Source organism: Conger conger, chromosome 7, assembly GCF_963514075.1.
Source record: "Conger conger chromosome 7, fConCon1.1, whole genome shotgun sequence".
In the NCBI taxonomy this organism is placed as follows: domain Eukaryota; kingdom Metazoa; phylum Chordata; class Actinopteri; order Anguilliformes; family Congridae; genus Conger; species Conger conger.
The window spans coordinates 52658702-52679655 of NC_083766.1; the positions used below are offsets into that span (position 1 = coordinate 52658702).

The following is a 20954-nucleotide window of genomic DNA, read 5'->3' on the forward strand; positions in this document are numbered from 1 at the left end:
TGATAACGGATCTAGAATTGCCAAACTACGCCTACTTGTTTTTCCCCTCCTTTCACAATTAATTGATAAATGCTTACACAGAACACAGACAGAATGAGGCAGTCTTACAAGTGTTTAATATGGGTTTTCGTTTCAAAGAACAAGATGCAGTAGTAGGATTCTGTACATACAAATTGAGTTTATTTCACAGACGGGCACAATCGTTACTCCTCTCTGTGCCACTGCATGCGGCCATTATTCTCCTTAAGTCCGAGTACACTACACCCTTCCCCCTCCCCCCTCCCTTTTTTCCAAATGTCAAAATCTGACAATATTCGTATAATGTACTTGTGTCAGTTCATATTCAAGTATGGCACGATGACTTCGGCTAAAGCAGTAGAGATTTTGTCTTAGCCTTTCTCATCCCATGACTTGCCCGAACAGGCCCACAACCGTGATGTTCAGAACTACACAAAGTAACGTCAGGAGTAAACTAAAGAAAATGGCATGGGTTTCAAATGGATATATACTTCAAATATAAGAACTTAAAGAAGTTATACTTCAAGAAAAAAGTTATAATGAAGAAAATCAGCATGTTAATATTTATGCATGGTTATTAAATGAGTCATTGTGAAAATAAATAGATGAATCTAAGCTTCGCCCTCAAGGGTTGTGACGATACTTTGACAAGACACACGCTTTATTCAAACCAAACTTATTTCGTGAAATGAAAATGGAACAGAAGAACTGTGAAGGAAGCGTTCATTGGATAAAAACGTTTGGTAAGCAAGTATCACTTTGTACTCTAAGGTAGAATTGGTATTACCACAGCAACATTACAAAAGAACGACAAAGCAAAGGGCTGAGCAATCAAGCCCAAAACCCAAGCGATAAAAGACGCAAGTGTGTGAAAACTTAACCTGAAACACTGCTCCTCTGTGAAACTTTCATACAACAGAATGGAATGCCATCTGGTCACATTAATTCCACTTTCAATTATCAGGAAATGCCGCACACCTGACCCGGGAAACTTTTCATATATTTGCAAATGTGCATTACTGCTTCAACCTAAAACGTATCCATTACACCTCAAGTCACCACACTGGGAAAAAAAAAAGTTCGTTTCATGCGTGTAGTCATATTTCTCATCTCGCTCCACATAAATATCACCGCAAAATACATCCATGCCCTGAATTAGACGTCAAAATATTGACCCATTTTCTCTTGGGCTTGACTTAATTATATTTTAAAGATTAATCCGGCAATTCAATGTTATTTAAAATTAGCTTAAAAATCTTTGAATATACATTTTATTTACGAGAACGATCGAACAGGTTTCAAAGGGAAATGACTGGATTTACGATGACGGGTGCATACCTTTCGTTGAAAATAGAACAAAAGGAAAGGGAAACTGTGGCATTTTTAATTCTCTGACGATCTGGAAAATCAAACAAACACTTGCGACATAGCTGACCTGAAAGGACTTTCGCAGTCATTGAGGCCCAATGCACTTTATTTTAGTTGTGTTGTAGAGGCTAGCAGTCGGGCTCCCTGCTTGAGCATCACACACACTCTTTCCCTCTTTTCCTCCCTCCTCCGTGTTCTCTCGTGTTATTTAGGGTCTGTGCAAAGACCCTTATTGCCAAACTGTCCAGCACGCCCTGGGGGATGACAGGAGGCAGGACCCGAGAGTGTAAAAATGGAAAGGTAACGCCAAGCAGAAGCCGAAAGAGAGATATGGAACGATAAAACCGGACGCAAAGGGAACAAAGTCTCATGGGAAAGGCCATAGCTGGGAAGACAGGAGCGGAGGAGTAGAGGTGGTGAAAGGAGGTGAAAGGAGCGTCGAAAGGAATACGGCAAGAGAGACAGAAAAGAGAGAGGAGGTTGGGTGTTAACGGAGGTCGCTCTCGTCTTCCTGTATGGTCTTCTTGATCCGGAGCAGCATGGTAGTCAGCCACTGGTCCAACCTGGAGATGGAGTCAAACTCTTTCACCTGGGGGGGGGGGTAAACAGTACTTTACATTACATTACAGTTATTAAGCTCATTCTTGATTCTTTTAACCAAACCAATTAACACTTGATTAGACTAAGCAGGGGCCAATCCCCCCTGGAGCATTGTGGGGTTAAGGGCCTTGCTCAGGGGCCCAACAGCTGTGTGGATCTTATCGTGGCTACACCAGGGCTTGAACCACCAACCGTCTGAGTCCCAGTCATGTACCGTAGCCCCTAGGCTACAGCCTGCCTCCTACTTAAAATTAAATATTAACAGTTCCCTTATTCACAAAACGAATCCAGGGCTTTACTGGGTCATTTGCATTTACACCTGGCAGTGCCAATAATTACTGTCTGAACAAGCTGTTGGAAAATACTCCAAACATACGGCAGTAGGTCAAGTGAATAACCAAGCCATACGAACAGGTACAAATCAAGTGTGTAAGTGTGTAAGTGCCCCTACAGGACTTCAAAAACCAAAAAAATGCAGCTGACGGATCTCATACTCAAAGGAAGTCATGTTTTAAGACCGAGTACTGTTGCCATACTTGTTCACGAAAAAACATTGATACGGATGAAGTCTGTAGGTCTTGGCCTACTTTTCCGGAATGCTGACTTGCTCAACCAGCCACACACGATTTGCATTTCATTCTAGAAAAAAATGATGCTTCCTTAACTCAATAAATGGAGTTATCCGGAAACTGGGCTATTAAAAGTTTTTTTGGTTACTATTTCTTTGAATTCTGCATTGATGTTTTGTACTGTGAAATACCACACCTGGGTTTTTATTTGTAATGTTTCCTAGCTAAAGAAAACCTGTGGTCAGACGCACTTATCCAAAGCAACGTACAGTTGATTAGACTAAGCGGGAGACAATCGTCCCCTGGAGCAATGCAAGGTTAAGGGCCTTGCTCAAGGGCCCAACAGCGGTGCGGATCTTATTGTGGTTACACTGGCTCGGGCCAACAGTGGTGTCCCAGTCATTTACCATAACCACTACGCTACAGGCCGCCCTGTAAATTAAACAATGACCAGTCAATGTTAGTTGACAATAGTCAACAAACGTCTATGAACATTTTAAATGTCCAGCCTTTAAAATTCACAGGCAAGGAACCCGCAGTACCCAAAGTGAACATCCAGGGGCAGAGAGAGGGAGGAATTTAACTTGATTTTGAACTTGATTTAACACATTTTAAACTTTGAAATGAACTCACCGAGTCAGTATACGCATCGACATTCTGTTCTTCAAAGGCATCAAGCAGTTTCTGTGGAAAGTGGTAGAAATCTTTAGAAGCTTTGGAATTACACAGAAAAAAAACACAATTCCAAAAATGGTGTAATATGGCTGTCACACCAGTGTGCCAAAAGTAAATTTGACATGACATACTAGTTGATTTTGGGTCCATTTCACAGATCGGGACCATCTTTGATAAAATAAAGAGATGTGCCAACAGCAGCAGATACAGCGGATGACATCGCACCACAATTCCGTAGTGCTAGCTCAGCATTTCTCAGGCTCAGGTCCTAACACAGATACAATTACATGCTGTATGTAGTGGGCTTCTGTTGTGTAAAAAAAAGTTCAGCACTAAAAGAGGAACATCATGTCAAAACCACTTTTTCTTTAAATGGTTGGCATTTATATAGCACCTTTATCCAAAGCGCTGTAAAATTTTGCTTTAGCTGGATAAGTATTAGTTGTCACACCTCATGATTCACCATACATTGTGGCGAACAAGTTTTATTCCAAGCATTAAAGACAAAATGTGAATAAAACATTTCTACAATCCACAATCCATAGCGCAACTGTAAGCAATTAATGGAAGAAGACATTCTCACAGTTGCTGCCATGTAGTGGCATTACAAGAACATTCACGAAACCTTTCCGGTGACGTTTAGAGAACATTTGGTCTTGGTTGGGATCTGCTAATTGTTGCTACCCTCATTTATACCAGCATTATGGCTGATGCTCAGCAACTGTACGGAAAAAACAAGCTGTAAATCAAACTGTACACCCAATCCGTTTCTAAACAAAAGAACCCAGTCAGCCCACTGGTAATTACAGCTTCGTCCATTTTTCTTAACAATACAAACACGTCCTAATGTATGTTCACTCAGTGATCACTTTATGAGGTAGACCTGTACACCAGCTTCTAAATGCAAACAGTCATGCATAACAACAGTGGTATGCAGTAGAGACACATGCAATGCGTCAAACCTCCATAATCCAAAAAGTAGATAGACAACAGAAGACAAACAACAGAAGTAAAAAAATGAGTCTAATAAATACCTAATAACAAGTGCTCAGAGTGTATATACGTATTCCATAAAATGTATTAAATTGTAATACTTTTTGGTATTTTCACACCAAAGTTTCTTTCCATCCATTTCCGGCAGAACGATTTTGAATTTAGATGTTATGTTATTGTGTACCAGTGGGCGTGTATATAGACTAAACTGTCTGTCAACTTTGCTTTTAATGCAGTGGCACACATCATCATTTGACTTCCCCCTTCTCATTTGAAGGCAGTCATAATTGAAGATAAAAGCTCATGTATACGTCATATTGCAGAAGCTAGTGCTGTTCTAACTTCCGTTTCAACTTGTCATGAAGCCATGTGGTTTAGAGAAAACAACGACAGACAATAGAGAGGATGACAGGAGGACCCACCTTCACTAGTTTGCATTCTCGTGAATCTGAGAAAGCTGGAAACATCTCCTCATATTTCTGCACAGCCAACTGGGGGGGGGGGGGGGGTCAGAGAGAAAGCAGGAGGTAATTACATCATTGTTATATCACCGGCTTATTCACTTAGCAGATGAACTTGCAGGTTGAATTACCTGCACACAATTAACAACTTAATGAATTCCTTTATCTCGATGACTTGCATGCCTAACGCAACAGGCATACTGTATTGTAGTAATTCGGGTGTAGAGCTTCGGTCGAAAGCTTGAGTGAAGCACGCACAGCTGAAATTTGAACCTGTAAACCAGGGCTGCCCAGTGATCTAGGTTCACGCCAGCCCTAGCAAATGACACCGCATTCAACAATGAAACCTACAATTAGTAGAATCAGGTGTGTTTTGTTGGGTATTTATTCGGGATGCAAAACGGTTTGAGAGCGGTAGCCTAGGCTACTTTATACACATGCAAGGAATACTTTCGAGAGGTGACACTTGAAATAGTGACTGAATGAATGAATGTTAAAACAATGCGTTTACTTTTGAGTGCTACATATATCATTTAAATGAGCTATGCCATGTATCGTATTATGGTGCTCCGATTGGTTGTTCATTAGACTGCACTGTCTGTGGTCGTAGCAGTGGTGTCATTGCCCGATTTTGGCCCAAAATATCTGACACTGCCAGTCTTCTGTTGGAGTCAAAGATTCACTAAATTGGCCGTCTGTGAATGTCACACTGAGAGATCCACGACAGCCGATTTTGGCTCAAGCAGAGAAACTGCAAAATCGTGGCAAATGCCGCACAGTGTAGACCCAGTTTCACAGGACTGAACCTGCTACACAGTGAAAGGGTGAGAAAGCGAGCGTTTCTCTCTAGCCGGGGTTATGGGCAGGGGGCTCACCTTGGCGTTCAGCATGTCCACACAGAAATGACAGAGGGCTGCCTTGAAGAAGTGATCCTTAGCACTGTACTTCAGCAAAGTGCTGTCCATGGCGTAGGTCCCGATCTGAGAGAGGAGGGGGTGGGGGGGTGGGGGGGGGTGTTCAAATGGACGATTCAGTCAGGGCCCACAACAAGCTCCTTTACTGAATTAACAAAAAAAAAAAGTTAAACTGCAACTAATTCCTGGAAAGGGTTCAGTTGCATTCACAGCGGTCAGCGTGGAAAATCCACAGAAATTCAACACCAGAATGAAAACGTTGGGATTCTTCCCCATTCGAGAAGGGTACAGCTGGTTACTCTGAGCTGTCCGGAATGAGACGACCCCCGCGGGAGAGGAGTGAAGGCTGACCTGCTCGTAGATCTCGATGGCCTTGGGGTACTGCTCCAGCTGGGCGGCGTAGGTGGCCACCTTCAGAAGGCACTTGTTGGCGGAGCTGGGGAGAGAGACGGGGCAGTGTTAGAGCATCGGGCCGGTGAACACACGCCGTCTGCAGCGCACAGTGGACCGCCTACCTCGTCGACTCCTCTCCTTTGTAGTAATCGGCTGCCTGTTCATAGTGCGCGATGGCCTACAGGAAAACACACAGTACATAACCATCACCCGACATGCACAATCACTTCACATTTTACTGACAAACTGATATGAAGACATCCTCATCATGACACCCAGTATACCATAAAGACTAAACGTGCTGCACTGCAGTCTGCAAAACTAGCTTTGTTAACATTATTTCATTGATTATTTTACAGATATTGAGATCAGAAATGGGGAGAAGGAAGGAAGGGGAAAAAATCATAACCGTTTGCCACTTCTTCACTTGGTATTTACTTGCTAAATATCAAGTGGATCACTGGCTCAGCATTTTATCATTTGATCATCTCAAACCGGTTTGAATTCCTTCTGGGGTGTTTTAAGTCAACCCTGGCTCTGCCCGGTTGGAACAAAAGTAGGAAAGAGAATACCTGGGTGTGACTTTATTTTGACATTGTAGGACAATATAAAGACAATAAAGCCACCACAGAAGCAACTTTCCTGACTTTTTAGATCAGTGATCGTGAAGGACACGAGGAGAGGACAATGAGTATTGTGTGTGACGTATAGTCACATCAAATAATTAGATGACCTCATCTCCAATTTTAATGGGCAGAATGAAGCAGATTGCTGCAGGTACCACTGTCTTACATTGGTGAGATTTCTGCCACACATAATTAATGAATATAGGTCACGGTCTTAAATGTTGCTGTTCTGACACTTAAAGCATAACATTGAATGAAAACATGACTGAAATGGGACTACATCATTTTTTAAATATAAAAATAACAAATTTCTTCTCAGTGTGCCACAATGATGCATCAAGTAAAACCGAATCTCCTAGCGGTGAATGGTGGACGTCTAGAGTCTGCCATTATAAATATCTCCCATTTCCAGCAATGGCAGTATGTATTGTCCTGCATTCCTACTTTTGGCCACCAGGTGGCAGGAGAAGGCCACATGAACAAGAGCAAAATTGTAACTGATTAGTTTTAGAACCTGATTTACTTTTCTTGATGCATACTTACAGCAGGGTTGGCTGTCAAATCAGATTCATTTAGTTTTTTCAATTATTTTAAGTGAACAGCATACATTTGAGATAGCTACCCAGCTCCTCAAATTACAAAAATTAATGTAAGGGGATATATTTACAAAGTTCTAAAGAAATGTTTAGATTACAGTAAATTAAATTGCATAATGCAAAGGAAAACATTTATCTTTGCATTCAAGTGCAGACAAAAATACTATGAACAAAATGCAGGCAAACTCCAGGCATTGAGATTGTATCCATACCAGGCTCAAACCTTAATATATATGCAGCAAAAAAGGGGGCTCATGGAATTAGTACTTTTAAATGTTTAATTGAACATACTTTCAATATACGTGGACTGTTATTTTATTTATTCATCTTTTTAACTATATAATTATGGTTTGTTGCAAGTTTGTTCATAAAGTGTATGTGTATACGGTTTAAGGTTTAAGAAAATACAGAGGAATTCATCAAAAAAAAGAAAATGAATGAGGATACTGTGAGAAAAACCTGTGTAAACATAGCTATTCAGGTATTCTCAGCAGCAAATAATGGGGTTTGCTCACCATAATTTATCATTTAATAACCTTAGGTAGAGCGATTGCTGAAGATAGTAAGCTTTCCATTTTCCATTTCTTGTTATAATAGTTAAATATGTCAAGTTTGCATGTTGGAAAATCCAGATGTACTACCACGAACATAAAAAAAACGATTATTATTTTTTTACTTTGACAGCTTTCCATGATCTTTTCCATCTGACCGGTTTGCATGATTTTTCCTATATTACCATAATTTGAAACGTTTCTCCCAATTTCTCTCTCAATCTGGAATGCCCAATGACAATATGCCTGTTCCATGAATGCATTGGCCTCTGTTGCTTTGAGGGAGGGGAGGGGGTTCACACGAGCACACCATTTTCCATGTATATTAAATGCCAAAACTCAACTCTGACAGAGAACTTTTAACTCTTACACTTTAAAACTATTGCAGATGTATAAACTGTCAGAGTTGAATTAACACTGAGAAGTTGGTTCAAATAGACACAGTGGACAGTGAGGTGAAACGGCGCGTAATCCGACCTTATCGATGTCCACCAGCTCGGTCTCGTAGACCTCGGCGATGGAGATGTGATGTTTGGCTGCGATAGTGAAACGGCCCTGCGATGAGAGAGAGAGAGAGAGAGAGAGAGATCACAACAGGGGTGAGAGCCCAGTACAATCACTCCACCAAACCAATCACTTCACCCTCTCATAGCATTTCTGAATGAACTGCCACCTCTGGCAGCCCTCCCCATTCGGCTGCTTACCCTTCCTGTGTTACATAATTTGTTGGGATTCCCCATACCTACCCACCCCACTTCAAAAACAAGTTTAGCACGCCTGGGGAACTTTACAATGAATCTGCTTCTTACCATATCAGTGTAAATCTCAATGGCCCGGTTCAGACAGTTAATAGCCTCTGCAGAGAAAAAAAATCAGCATATGAATAACACTGGTGAATAATTTATGCACTCTATGTTAGGATTAGCATGTAGCAATGGCACTGAAACTGCTCAATAATGTTTTAGCAGCATGAAGACAGACACTGGAAACAACCAGTGAGTGTTCATGGCTGAAATAATTTCAGACAGTTCCACATACAATGCTAGGGAATAGATACAGGAGGGCCAACAACCGACAGGCCACCACGTGATGGGGACGGAAATGACGCGACTTATTTCCGTGGCAGGACATTAATTTACCTTGCGGATCGGCCTTCTTGAAAGCGTTTCCAGCGTCTATGAAGTTTGTAGCGGCGTCGTGCTTGCTCTGCATCTGCAGGTGAAGCCGCGCAGCCTGAGAGAAAGCGTTGCCCGCCGCTGAAACAAAACGGGCCACACGGACAATGACAATCCACCCACGTCACTGTGTGTAATATATCCACGAACAACACACAATATCCTTATTTAAGCGACAACAATGTCTGTATAAACGTATAACTGAAATACGTCACGGGGACTTTTGTACCATGTCCCGTGTAAAGTGTGGGTAGATTATGACATTTGCTTTGACAGTTTATTGCTGAACCCTTACCACTCCAGTTCTTAGCCATTTTGAACATGTTTGCTGCCCGGGCGTAGATGTCGCAGGCCTCTTCCAACTTTGAGGAGCCACTGTAGACACAAAGAAAATAGATTAACTTTAGCAGCAGCAGCACCATAAAGTTTTTTGAAAAACGGCTGTCCATAATATGCAATGACGGCTGAAGTATGGCAATAAAAAACATGGTAGCCCAAATCAAAGCCCCGTGACTCGCTGTCGGCCGCTTAGATACCGTAGTACCGTTTACCTTCATTGCTTCACAAGATTACAAGGAGTACCACTGTGAGCAACTTGATTTAATGCCATTCAGTCTGTGGGGCTTTAACTGGAAGTTAACTAGCTAAACATTCTCAGATAAACCATCCTGGCCTATACAGGACAACCGCTAAAAAGATGGCTTGTGCAAGCATGACCAAGTAACGGGAAACACCCATCTCATTATCGCTCCAAATACCACAATTATATCCGACAGAGTCAGTTGTCACAGCAGTAGCTAGCTAACTTCAGAAAAGTTGTGTGGCCATCAGATGATGGTTTTTTTTTTTTTTTTTTTTACAGTTCCTTCTGGCTAGTGGGATCAAGTTACAATAAAAGAGATGTCGAATCCCTAACCGCTGCAGTTAGCTAGCTAGCTAGCAAAATTGTATTTAAATTAGGTTAACGATAGTTGGCAGTTGAATAGCAACTTACTTTTACGAACTAACGTTAGCTAGCAAGAGTAGCAATAAACAGCAGTCATCAGCGTTTTATAGCAGCTTAGGCTAGCTACGTTAATTTGAAAGCTAAAATAGGATAAATAAACTCGAAGGCTAGCTGATGTTACATCAATAGTTAGCTAGTGAGCTAACGTTATAGACAATTAGATTTAGCTAGCACGCAATTTAAAGTTCGGTTAAATTACTTTTGGACAACTTGCGCAGGCCTATACTGTAGCTAACAATGCTAGCTTGCGTGAAAAAACACATCCCCGAATTTTCCTAAAGTGACTCAAACCTTGCCTGGTCTCTCCCCTTTCCGCCTCACAGCTAGCTAGCTAACGTTAGCTAGAATGTGTTACATCATAGCTAGCTGGTAAAGATATACCAGCCAAACTATGTTTATCTTACCCAAATAGCGTCCCCAAGAACGACTGCGAAGACTTCACTTTCTTTTCAGCCTCGGCGAGAAGAGCCAAGGCTTCCTTCTCTTTGCCGGAGTTATCCATGTTATTTATTTGTTAATAGCTACTGTTTTACTGCTGACCCGAACCTCGACAAAGACCCAGTTGCAAAGCTTGACACATCACACTGAAACCGGAATAGCGTAGCTAGCTAGCATGTTGTCACATCACCCCTGTGACACGGACGGATGTTGTTAGCCCGCTTCATTAGGGATAAAGGCAAGTTATGCAGCTTTTAAATTAACCAGAAACGCTGGTGATTTTTGTATGAACCCCCTTGCAGTTTGGAGATATTTTAAGAAGAGATACTTCTAAGGACTCTTAAATTATTGCAGCCTTTATACGTTTATGTAAATGTATTTTCTGTATTTATACTCAATTATGGATTCGAAATTGGTTTGTGACATTAATGTTCCTCTTAAAATCCGCTTCTACGTATCATGTAATTACGTCCTTAAATAATGTTGTAATTATGCATTAAGTCGGATATATTTGATCTTTATAAATGCAATGTCTGTAAAAAGATACATCCATCCCCCCATACTTTCAGCCAAAACTAGCTACAAACAAAATTCTACTCCCCGTTTTTCTAATCGTGTTACACTTCTGAGCATAACCCTTGACTTGACCCGATCGTTTCCAGGTTAAAGGGCTGTGTCTGTCTGCGCGGCTGTTAAGACTGGGGTTTTATTTGGGTTCCTCTCTGCTAACCCTTTAATTTAATAATCCAGGTATTCTTCTGAACCTTATAAATAAATATTATATATATCCAGTAACGTGGGTATAAACAACGATATAAATCGCGATTTTACCGATTAGTTAGACGTGTAGATTATAGTAACGTTGACTGGCTTTCAACCGAGTAATCCAGCTAACGTTACACAAGCAACATTCAACCTCTGTTAGCCAGCTAGCCATGCCAATATATTTTATATGCTGTACGACTTGCATGATTCCTAACTGCTTTTGTTGACTGTTACAAACACTGCCTGAAGTTGCTACTTCACCTTGCAATTATATGGTGCAAGATGACCTCTCACATGCCACACAACACCTTTTCCTGTAATTCATAGCACGACATGACATATTGCTTGGTTATTATTTAAACTAATCGCAATTTGTGAATGTCTTTTTTTTTTTTTTTTACCCTCCAGCCAGTGGTTCCCTCCCTCTTCGCCCATGAATTTCTCACCCTACGCGCTGTCCAGCAGTCTGGGCCCATCTCTGAAGAGGCGGGGGGAACGGGGCATAGGGGGGCTGGGGCGCCCCCTGTACTGCACGGCGGGAGACCGGAGGAAATCGAAAGTGTGGAACTATTACACCCAGCTGAGCGAGAGCCACGTAGAGTGCAATGTCTGCAAGAAGCAGCTGTCCTTCCACAACAGCACCACCACCATGAGGGAGCACCTGGTTCGGAAACACAGCATCCGTGACAGCGGGCCTCCGCCCCCCGGCGGTGCTGTGGTCGCCCCTGCCCCGGCCCCGCTGATGCCACCCATACCGCTGCCCAGTTTCCCCAGCAACAGCACAACGGCCCCCGCCCCGATGCTGCAGCCCGTGGTGTCCCTGGTGGTGAAGGAGGAGCAGCAGGACGCCGACATACCTTTGGATTCGGCGGAGGCCAAAAGGGCGCGCACCACCTGCGCTACGACCAGCGCGGGTGGGGGTTCCTTAAATCCGAACCCTGCCTCCGCCCACGAACAGGACCCCTCGCAGTCCTCGCTCTCCGGATATCACTACCATGAGAACGGCGGCGCCGGCAACAACAGCGCTAACAACAGCGGCAACGGTGGCACCAGGGGCTGCAGCAACAAGCGGGCCGGGCTCCTGACTGAGCTCATCCTGGAGATGGTGTTTCGGGACCTGCAGCCGCTGTCGGTGGTGGAGGAGCGGGGGTTCCGGCTGCTGCTCGGCTGCCTGGAGCCGCTGTACCCCATGCCCTCGCCCTCCCAGCTGGGCAGCTTGCTCTGGCACCGCTACCACATCCTGAAGCAGCATCTGGAGCAGCACCTGCAGGCCAGCCTGGCGCCGCGATGCCTGGCCATCTGCACCGAGCGCTGGCGCTCGCTGGCAGGCTGCGGTGTCGGGGGGGCGGGGCGGCTGTACTTGACCGTCAGCGCACACTTTATCGACAAGGACTGGCGCCTGGCCCGCTGCGTGCTGGAAACCCGCCCAGTGCCGGAGTTTGGGGAGGAGGCCGGCGAGCGGGGCGGAGCCCAGCTGGGGGACACCCTCAGGGCGGTCCTGTCTGAGTTCCGCCTGCCCGAAAACTTTGTGTTCTGCGTGGTGCACGACACCCCCTGGGCCTCCGAAGCCAGAGAGGGCGGCCGGCCGGGACGGGAACAGGACTGTCGAAACCAAGGCGAGGCAACTCAGTGCTCTGCCGGTCCGAGCCAGGCCTCGCTCCAGAACCTTCCGGCGGGATGGGTGGCCCTGCTCTGCGCGGGGGAGGCCCTCAAACTCTGCGTCCAGGAGGGGCTGCGGGTGGAGCCCGTCAGGCAGGCTCTGGCTGCGGCGCGCGGGATCGTCTCGCATTTCCAGCACAACCTGTTCGCAGCGGCCGCTCTCAACCACAAGGCGGAGGCGGCCAACAAGGCCGAAGCCCGGCTGGTGCTGGACGACCCTGGCCGGTGGGCCACCGCCATCGACATGTGCGAGAGCCTCCTGGAGCTGAAGTGGGTGGTGAGCTCAGTCCTGGAGGAGCAGAAGGCGGCGCCCAACCTGGCCGACCATCAGTGGCGACTCCTGCAGGAGCTGGTGCCCGTACTGAAGACGGTACGCATCGCCGCCGCGTTCCTCACCGAGGACACCAACGCGCCCATCTCGGCCCTCATGCCCTGCCTCCACGGCGTCTCTCGCCTCCTGGGCCAGCGCATGGGCGAGAGCAGCTGCCCCGTGGCCCGGGGGGTCATGGAGAGGGTGCGGGCGGGGATGGAGCAGCGCTGGAGGCTGGGCGAGCAGGAGGTGCTGCTGGACAGCCCCGCCGTCCTCTCCTCCTTCCTGGACCCCAGGTTCAAGGAGCTGCGGTTCCTCAGCCCGAACGCTCGGAGCAAGCTGCACGACCGCGTGAAGGACCTGCTCTCCACGCAGGCCTACGCCGAGGACGGTGATGCGCACGGACACGCGGAAGAAGAGGAGGAGGAGGAAGAAGAGGAGGATGAGGAAAGGAGGGAAGGCTCCGGGGTGGGGCTAAGCAACTCTCTTTCCACGCCCAGGGTGGCACCCTTGGGCTCCCCGGTGTCCTGCGGCTCGGCTGAGGAGGGCGACATCATCATGCTGCAGCAGCAGCAGGGCGTGGCCCCCGGCGTCCTGATTGGCCAGCCGCAGGTGAGCGACTGCGACCTGGGCGGGGCCTCGCACTGCGCCGGCGGGAGCAGCCGGGCTGGGTTGAGCGGGTCCCCCAAGGCGGACGTCGTGCACCCGGGTGTCCGGGAGAGGTCGAGCCCGGCGGCCCAGAGCATGTACGACATCCTGCTGGGCGAGGACCCCACCGAGAGGATGCCCGAGATCCACCAGCAGCTGGAGAACTACATCGCCGAACCGCTCTGCAAGCGGAGCCTGTCGCCGCTCCACTGGTGGCGGGCCAAGGAGCACCGCTTCCCCGCGGTCGCCAGACTGGCCCGGAAGTACCTGGCCATCCCCGCCACGGCGGTACCCGCCGACAGGGCCTTCGCCCCCCGGGAGGCGCCCGCCGCCCAGCGTCGAGGCACTCTGGGGCCCCAGCACCTGGACCACATCCTGTTCCTGCACCAGAACAGCGACTACGTGGAGCACCTGAAGGGCGGGACCATGGTGCGGAGGGAGATCGACAGCAGTGGCGGCGCAGCCAATCACAGCGGCCAGCAGACCCGAGAGACCCTGTATCAGTCATTAGTGTCCTATGAGAACAAGGCCTGGGCTGGAGGGGAGGAGCTGTGAGCGCTTACTCCGCCTCCAACAGTCGGTACCGAGAGGGGAGGATCTGTGAGCACTTAGTCCGCCTCCAACCGTCAGTAACAAGAAGGGAGGGGGCGGGGTTACTGACACTGCCTTGGGACAGTAGTTGAAGGAACAGTTATCTTGTGCCGAGGGACACAAGGTCCGTGGAGCAAGAACAAAAGCAGCCGCGAATTGCACTGAACACCCTCCTCATCACACACGTACCTGTTCTGTTATCTTCACCTGTCAAGTCAGCCCAATGGATCTTGTCACAGGTCCGGAACTTTCTGGAGCCCCGGGAACTGGTCCAGTTTTATCCAGCTGCATACGTTTAAGCCCTCTTTGCTACTCGTGAGACTGCAGGAGCTAAAATGTAGTGGCTATCTATCAGCAGATTAAAATCAGCTCTCCAGTGTGGGATTTGGAAGGTTTTTAACTGATGTGCAGTGATAGACCCAAGGGCACTTTTTGTATTATGGCTACCTGATCATTCAGTGTTGAAACGTCCCGTATATATCCTCAACTCTTAACTCATGATAAGTGCTCTTGTGAAAGATGGCTTTTGTGCCCTGGAGGATCCTACACCCATTGGATTTATGGAGGCTGAGTATCCTTCTCTGTGAAGCGCCATTCAAAGGCACTGTACATTTATGATATGAAAGACCATTTTAATAAATTCCAGTTGTTTGAGAGAATAGAATCCTAAGTATTATGTCAAACTAATAGTGCATACATGCTGTGATGTGTGTACAACACTTTGATTGCTTACAAAGAAGCATCTTTCTTGTGTTTGTGTGTGAACATAGTTTTCTGTCACAAGACTGTGTATTTATTGTACATAACTAAGCGGTGATATGCTATGTACCATCCACCTGACTGAACAAAAAAAACAAAAAACAATCTTGCTTGTTGTGCCAAGTTTGTAAAATGTGATTACTGGGTGGATTTTATTCTACTGTGGCAATAAGCATTGCTCACAGAGCATGTTAAAATGTCAACGTCCGGTGAAATACAGATCTTGAGTAGAACTATGCTGAAGAAAGCGTCCTTTTGTTGCACTTAATATATGCTATAATCAAACAACATTCATTTATTTTCAAAGATCTGCAAAGCATAACAAGTACATAAAATCCAACACTCATCATCAATGTCTTCTTACAGGTATTTTGCACTTAAGACTTTACAAATAATTACTAAATGTTGCATTACTAAATATTTTTAACATGTACAAATTGCTGCATGTGCCCCATCATGAACTGTGTAGGTACAAAATGTGGGGATTAAAAAGATTGTACATTCAACCAATGAACACGAATACCAAATTTACTCAACCTTGGTTAAACTTGATCTTGAACATCCAACGATTTGAACACACTAGATTTCAAACAACAGGAGTGTAAACTGGAGGGGATTGGGGGAAGGGCGGTGTTCAGAAACAGTAATGTGCTATATCTCAACTCATGGAACAGGAATATCTGGAACTGACAGATTAATTTGGATATGTAGGTATCCAGGTGCTACTGTGCCTTCCGGTTGTGGATTTGCGTTGCTTTCATTTTTAGAGGCAGAGTAGCTTGGAAAGATTGTATTTATGCGGAAGGCTGTATGTTCTGACAGTATTCCAAATTTAAAACTAAGGGTTAAGAATCCAAGTTTATAATTTGCCTTCTGGTGTGATACAACCCTACAGCAGTGAAAACTATTAAAATCACTTTACTAGATTTGCTCATTTGGTTGTTCAAATTACTGATGGCATAATGACATTCGGAACTGTATTTATGCATTTACGTATAGGCTATGGGAAATTGTTCAGAAACAGAGCAGCCAACCGAAAGGACCACCAGCCTAAACAGAATAATAGGATATACGTCAAAAATGAAACGGCCTCCACCTAACCTCTGAACCTGATCTTAGCCCCACCTCTTCCGGCTGGCACTCTGCCCCCAAGCAACTGATCTCGTGAGCGGGGCAGTCCCTCTCCTGCTGCCGGTGGGTCTTCATGTGAGCACTGCGACTCTTGACCTTCTCGAAGCTCCTGAGACGAACGCAAAACGAATGGGTGGTTAACCCTCGACCCCGAGAGGAGCTGTAAAACACATTCAAGAAGCGCAAGTCTCTCCCTGTTATGTTGTTCCGATCACCTGACGTTGCGTTCAAATATTTGCTAATCGGCACAATTCCTCAGCCATGTTCATGGCTGAGTTCATGGGTTCATGAAACACAGAACCTTTACTTTCCGCCCCCTGGATTTCCGCCTCTGTTCAAGAGCCTAGCTGTAGGGCCATTGCAGAGCTGGAATAGTGCTCGTCAAAACAGAATGTGAAATGAATCACTTCAAATGCCACGTGAAGAAGAACAATCCTTGTAACATACAGGCCTGTGTTTTTTCATGGACTAATAAAGGACTTTTTTAATGCACCTTAACAGCTTTACTGAGCTGAGCCCCTTGCCACTCACCGGTCACACTCCCCACAGGGGTACTCCAAAGGGGCTGTTGGGGTGTTTGGGATCAGCGGGGCACCTCTGTATCTCACCAGGGCCCTCCTGGTGCCCACTCTTCCCAAAAGAGATTCCTCGGGTCCACGCGGGGACTGAAAAATGAAGCTGGTTGTGAACATAAACACAGGAATTCCCAGCATACCATCAACACGACGGTTTAGACCGAAAGCATTGTGAGATTTTCACTGAAATCTCAGCAAGCATTTTTGTCCTATATTTGGACTTAAAATGATTACTATTATGTTTTTGCTTAATAAGACAAATTTGGCCATTGAGGTTAGACCATTTGACTAAATTGAAGATTTGCCAATGGGGTAAGAGAATTTGACTTGTCAAGCAAACAGTACTTTAAAACCAGCTGATATTTTTGACTTGAGAGAAAAAAGATAAGACTAAAACTTGTTAAGACAGTCGTTCTTTTGCAGTGTTTTTCCAGCGCAGTGCTAAGTACAGGAAAAGTTGTGTTTTTAGTCAGTGGTCAGTACTATGAGGAAGTGAGCGATTTTCTCAGATACCCGTGCCCTTCTCTAACCCACAGGCAGGATGGTGCTTCGCACGCTCACCGTGTTTGCGCTGACTTCCTCTTTGCCCTCGGACCCTCGAGTGCACACTTTAAATTTCTTCAGCTTCTTCATGGCATAGTAGTACTCCACGCACTGTGCCACAGACTTGCCCGGTAGCTGGGGAAGAAAACGCAAGGTAATGCACTACTCTTTCCCTTCATTGCACACAGACACAGAACACTGTCAGATGCTGTACTGTATATTAAAGGGGCATGTTTGCTGCTTGAAATGCCATGTTCTTACGAGTCCTTATGGATCGCTGTGTATTTTTTCTACCTGTCAGTGAGTGCTGCTATCTGGATCAATTTATGTAAAAAATACTTTTATTTCAATTCAACTTCCAGATTAAAGGATCAATAAATGTTAAATAAAACAATTAATACTCAAAAGCAGCATGATAGCAACATGTGGTTTGATGGAGAACATGTCTACAGACTCCTGAATCAGCAGTGGGGTTTGTTTGTGCATGAACGCTGCTTTGTTTATAGTTGGCCATTCCAAATTTGGGTGTGCCAAATTTATATTGAGAACAAGCAATAAAAGCAATCTGAAGGTGGTGTTCTCTTACCACACTGTGAATGAGCTGGAAGTCTTTGTTGTGGGTGACCAGAGCCCTGCGGAACAGCCTCTTCTCCCGGGCACTCCAGTGGTCTGACCCTGGCAGACCCAGAGTCAGTTCAGTGGGACTCAACCACAAGCCTAGAGAGCCACAGGGTCTGCTGCTTTTCCTTCAGACTCAGTACTTGGTACTCAGACCAATTAAGACCCAGGTGAGATGAGTTACCGACTGTACATAATTAATTGCTGTAATTGATCAAGTCCTGACCAATGATAATTGCCACCAGTGTGGAAGACCCCTGCCCTAGGGATCGAGGGTAAAGGAAGTTAAAGAGCTCATCCAGCCATCCATCCATCCATTATCTAACCCGCTTATTCCTGGTAGAGTTGCGGGGGACTGGAGCGTATCCCTGGATGCATTGGATAAGAACGAGGAATACATCCTGGACAGGTCGCCAATCCCATCGCAGAGTAAACGCCATTCACTCACACACTCATACCTACGGGCAATTTAGACTCTCCAGTTAGCCTAACCTGCATGTCTTTGAATGTGGGAGGAGTTAAAGTAATATAGAAATGTAAAAGAGACATATTATTGGCCTAAAATATACACAAGCGCAAACCCAGAATTAATTGAATGACTTGCCTCTACCTTATCAGGGCTGCTGTAGGTTTTGGACATGGCTGACCTGAGAACAGTTTGGTACCTGTGTAGTGGTAGTCCTTCATGATGTGTGATGATGTGTAATCTCCCCGGATTAACAGCAAATCAAGAGCAGCCTGACAGAAAGCAACACACACATGCATACAGACACACACACACACACCTGAGTCAGGAACAGGCAGGATAGCACCTCAGCCAAGAGAAAAGCGCATCTCTTCCAGTCACTCACCAGGACGTCTCCCTGAACCTCGTGCAGACAGTGCAGAGCCAGCTCTGTGTTGGTGCCCCCTCCTGGCAGAGCACTGGAACTGCACACATCCAGCAGCTCTGTCACTACAGTCAAAACAAACGTGAACAACCTAAATCTGAGCGCTTTCCCTCTGCCAAACACACAGAAAGTCAATGCATTAACAGTTCTCTGTACACTGTCTGTGCTGAACTGTGCGGGCAACTCATTCATGAGCTGTACGTCTATGGTATCAGGTATTTAGACCAATCATACCACTCCTATGTGTTTTGACGAATTATGTGTATTTGCACGCAAGAGAGCGTGAGAGCATGGGCACGTTTCTGACAACATTACATGTATTTGTCAGTGTGTAAGAGAGTATGTGTGTGTGTGTATGTCCGCACGTGTGTGTGTGTGTGTGTAGGTGTGCACGTGCGTGTGTGTGTAAGCATGTTTGTGACTTTGCATTACGTGTGTGTGAGGGAGTATGTACAAGTGTATGTCCATGCATGTGTGTGTGTGTGTGTGTGTGTGTGTAAGCATGTTTGAGACTTTGAGAGCATTATGTGTACGTGTGAGAGAGTATGCACAAGGTGTGTTCACACGTGCGCTCGAGGGCCGAACCGCGCTGTTGAGTTCTGGGGTTGCTGCCGATGTCCCCCCAGGGGGTCCAGAGGAGCTGGGCGGGGTGGTCCTCATACAGCATCAGCAGCAGGTTACGGAGGGGGGGGATCTCTGCCTGGAAACGGGAGCCCACGTTGATCCTCCTGCAACAACACAGGCCTTTACACATGTGTACACACACACACACACCTCTCAGCTCTACAGGGTGACAGTCAACTCGCACGCATATCAATTTATAGTAATACTCCATGGTCATACTCAACTCACACTACTGTCCCATGGTACATTTCCCATCCCACACATTATGGTCTAATATACACTCAATGAGCACTTTATTACGAACATTTTCACGCTATTACACCTACTTATTCATGCGAATATCTTTCAGCCAATTGTGTGGCAGCAGTGCAATGCATACAATCATGTAGATACGGGTCAGGAGCTTCAGTTAATGTTCACATCTACCATCAGAATGGGGAAAAATGGGGATCTCAGTGACTTTCACCGTAAAATGATTGTTGGTGGCAGACAGGGTGGTTTGAGTATCTCAGAAACTACTGATCTCCTGGGATTTTCACACACACTTGTCTCTAGAAAAAAACAAAACAAATAAAATACTGTGGGCAGAAACGTGTTGTTAATGAGAGACTTCAGAGGAGAATGGCCAGACTGATCAAAGCTGACAGGAAGGTGACAGTAACACAAATAACCACATATTACAACAGTGGTATGCAGAAGAGCATCTCTGAACACACAACGCATCATAACTCTGGTGGAGAGGCTATAGCAGTAGAAGTCTAAAAAATAAGTCTGATAAATACCTAATAAAGTGCTCGGTGAGTGTAGATACATATGGAGTTTCTTATGACCTGATATGAACTTCTGAGAGCTGAGACACTGGATTAGGCTAAGTAAAAAGATTCCATCTCACTGCACTGACTATATCTTTAGCTTGGTGGTGGCAGCGTGAACTCACGGCTCTATAGTGACAACTGTGTCATCCATCATGAGGGAGATACCATCTGCCACATCTGAAGGACAAAAAGCATCAACGTGACAGTTATTCTGAACATCTGGGCCTGTAACAGTTACATGAAAATGGGGGAATACAATAAATCATTAAATCTAAGTCTAATCCAGAATTTAGCAGTGTCTTGGGTATGGACCCTAACACCATCACTCCAAAGGTGTCCGAACCAACAGGATTTCACACACAACACAATGGGTGTTCTTGGCTGAATTCAATGGGGGTGACCATCTGCAATTTGTTAAACTTGATTCATACGATGTCGCACAACCCTTCCGACAAGTATCGCACGACAAGAATGAAGGCGTTGCATTTGTTTTGCATTTGTACTTCGGCGAGGGTTTGGTTGTCTCTATGGTAACGAGACGTCGACAACTCCTGACATGCAAAATCCTGAGTTAATAATAATAAACAATAATTAAACAAGGTGTGTCCACGACAATGATATTCAACGTTTCATCTGGCCGATC

General features: G+C 45.6%; 3 protein-coding genes across 4 annotated transcripts; 1 reads left to right on the forward strand and 2 right to left on the reverse strand.

Moving 5' to 3' along the window:
• Positions 1-99: 99 nt before the first annotated feature.
• napaa (N-ethylmaleimide-sensitive factor attachment protein, alpha a) lies at positions 100-10607 on the reverse strand. The gene is made up of 11 exons (XM_061247688.1): positions 10350-10607; positions 9235-9314; positions 8904-9020; positions 8574-8620; positions 8242-8319; positions 6114-6169; positions 5950-6034; positions 5560-5664; positions 4646-4714; positions 3189-3239; positions 100-1975 (listed from the first exon to the last, which is right to left on the reverse strand). Exons 1-11 carry the CDS (start codon positions 10445-10447, stop codon positions 1874-1876), a joined length of 888 nt encoding a protein of 295 aa, XP_061103672.1. The 5' UTR covers positions 10448-10607; the 3' UTR covers positions 100-1873.
• si:dkeyp-117b8.4 (E3 SUMO-protein ligase ZBED1) lies at positions 10494-15351 on the forward strand. 2 transcript variants are annotated; one of them, XM_061247686.1, is made up of 2 exons: positions 10494-10625; positions 11561-15351. In XM_061247686.1, the coding sequence occupies exon 2, from the start codon at positions 11582-11584 to the stop codon at positions 14318-14320; it is 2739 nt and encodes a 912-aa protein (XP_061103670.1). In that variant the 5' UTR covers positions 10494-10625; positions 11561-11581; the 3' UTR covers positions 14321-15351. The 2 variants fall into 2 exon arrangements, with proteins under 2 accessions (XP_061103670.1, XP_061103669.1); XM_061247685.1 differs by lacking the exon at positions 10494-10625 and adding an exon at positions 11021-11133 and having other exon boundaries at positions 11557-15351.
• A 36-nt stretch (positions 15352-15387) lies between these two features.
• On the reverse strand, positions 15388-20472 carry znf541 (zinc finger protein 541). The gene is made up of 8 exons (XM_061247689.1): positions 20434-20472; positions 19458-19600; positions 18834-18937; positions 18648-18720; positions 17951-18039; positions 17383-17499; positions 16778-16911; positions 15388-16355 (listed from the first exon to the last, which is right to left on the reverse strand). Exons 1-8 carry the CDS (start codon positions 20463-20465, stop codon positions 16190-16192), a joined length of 858 nt encoding a protein of 285 aa, XP_061103673.1. The 5' UTR covers positions 20466-20472; the 3' UTR covers positions 15388-16189.
• Positions 20473-20954: the final 482 nt, after the last annotated feature.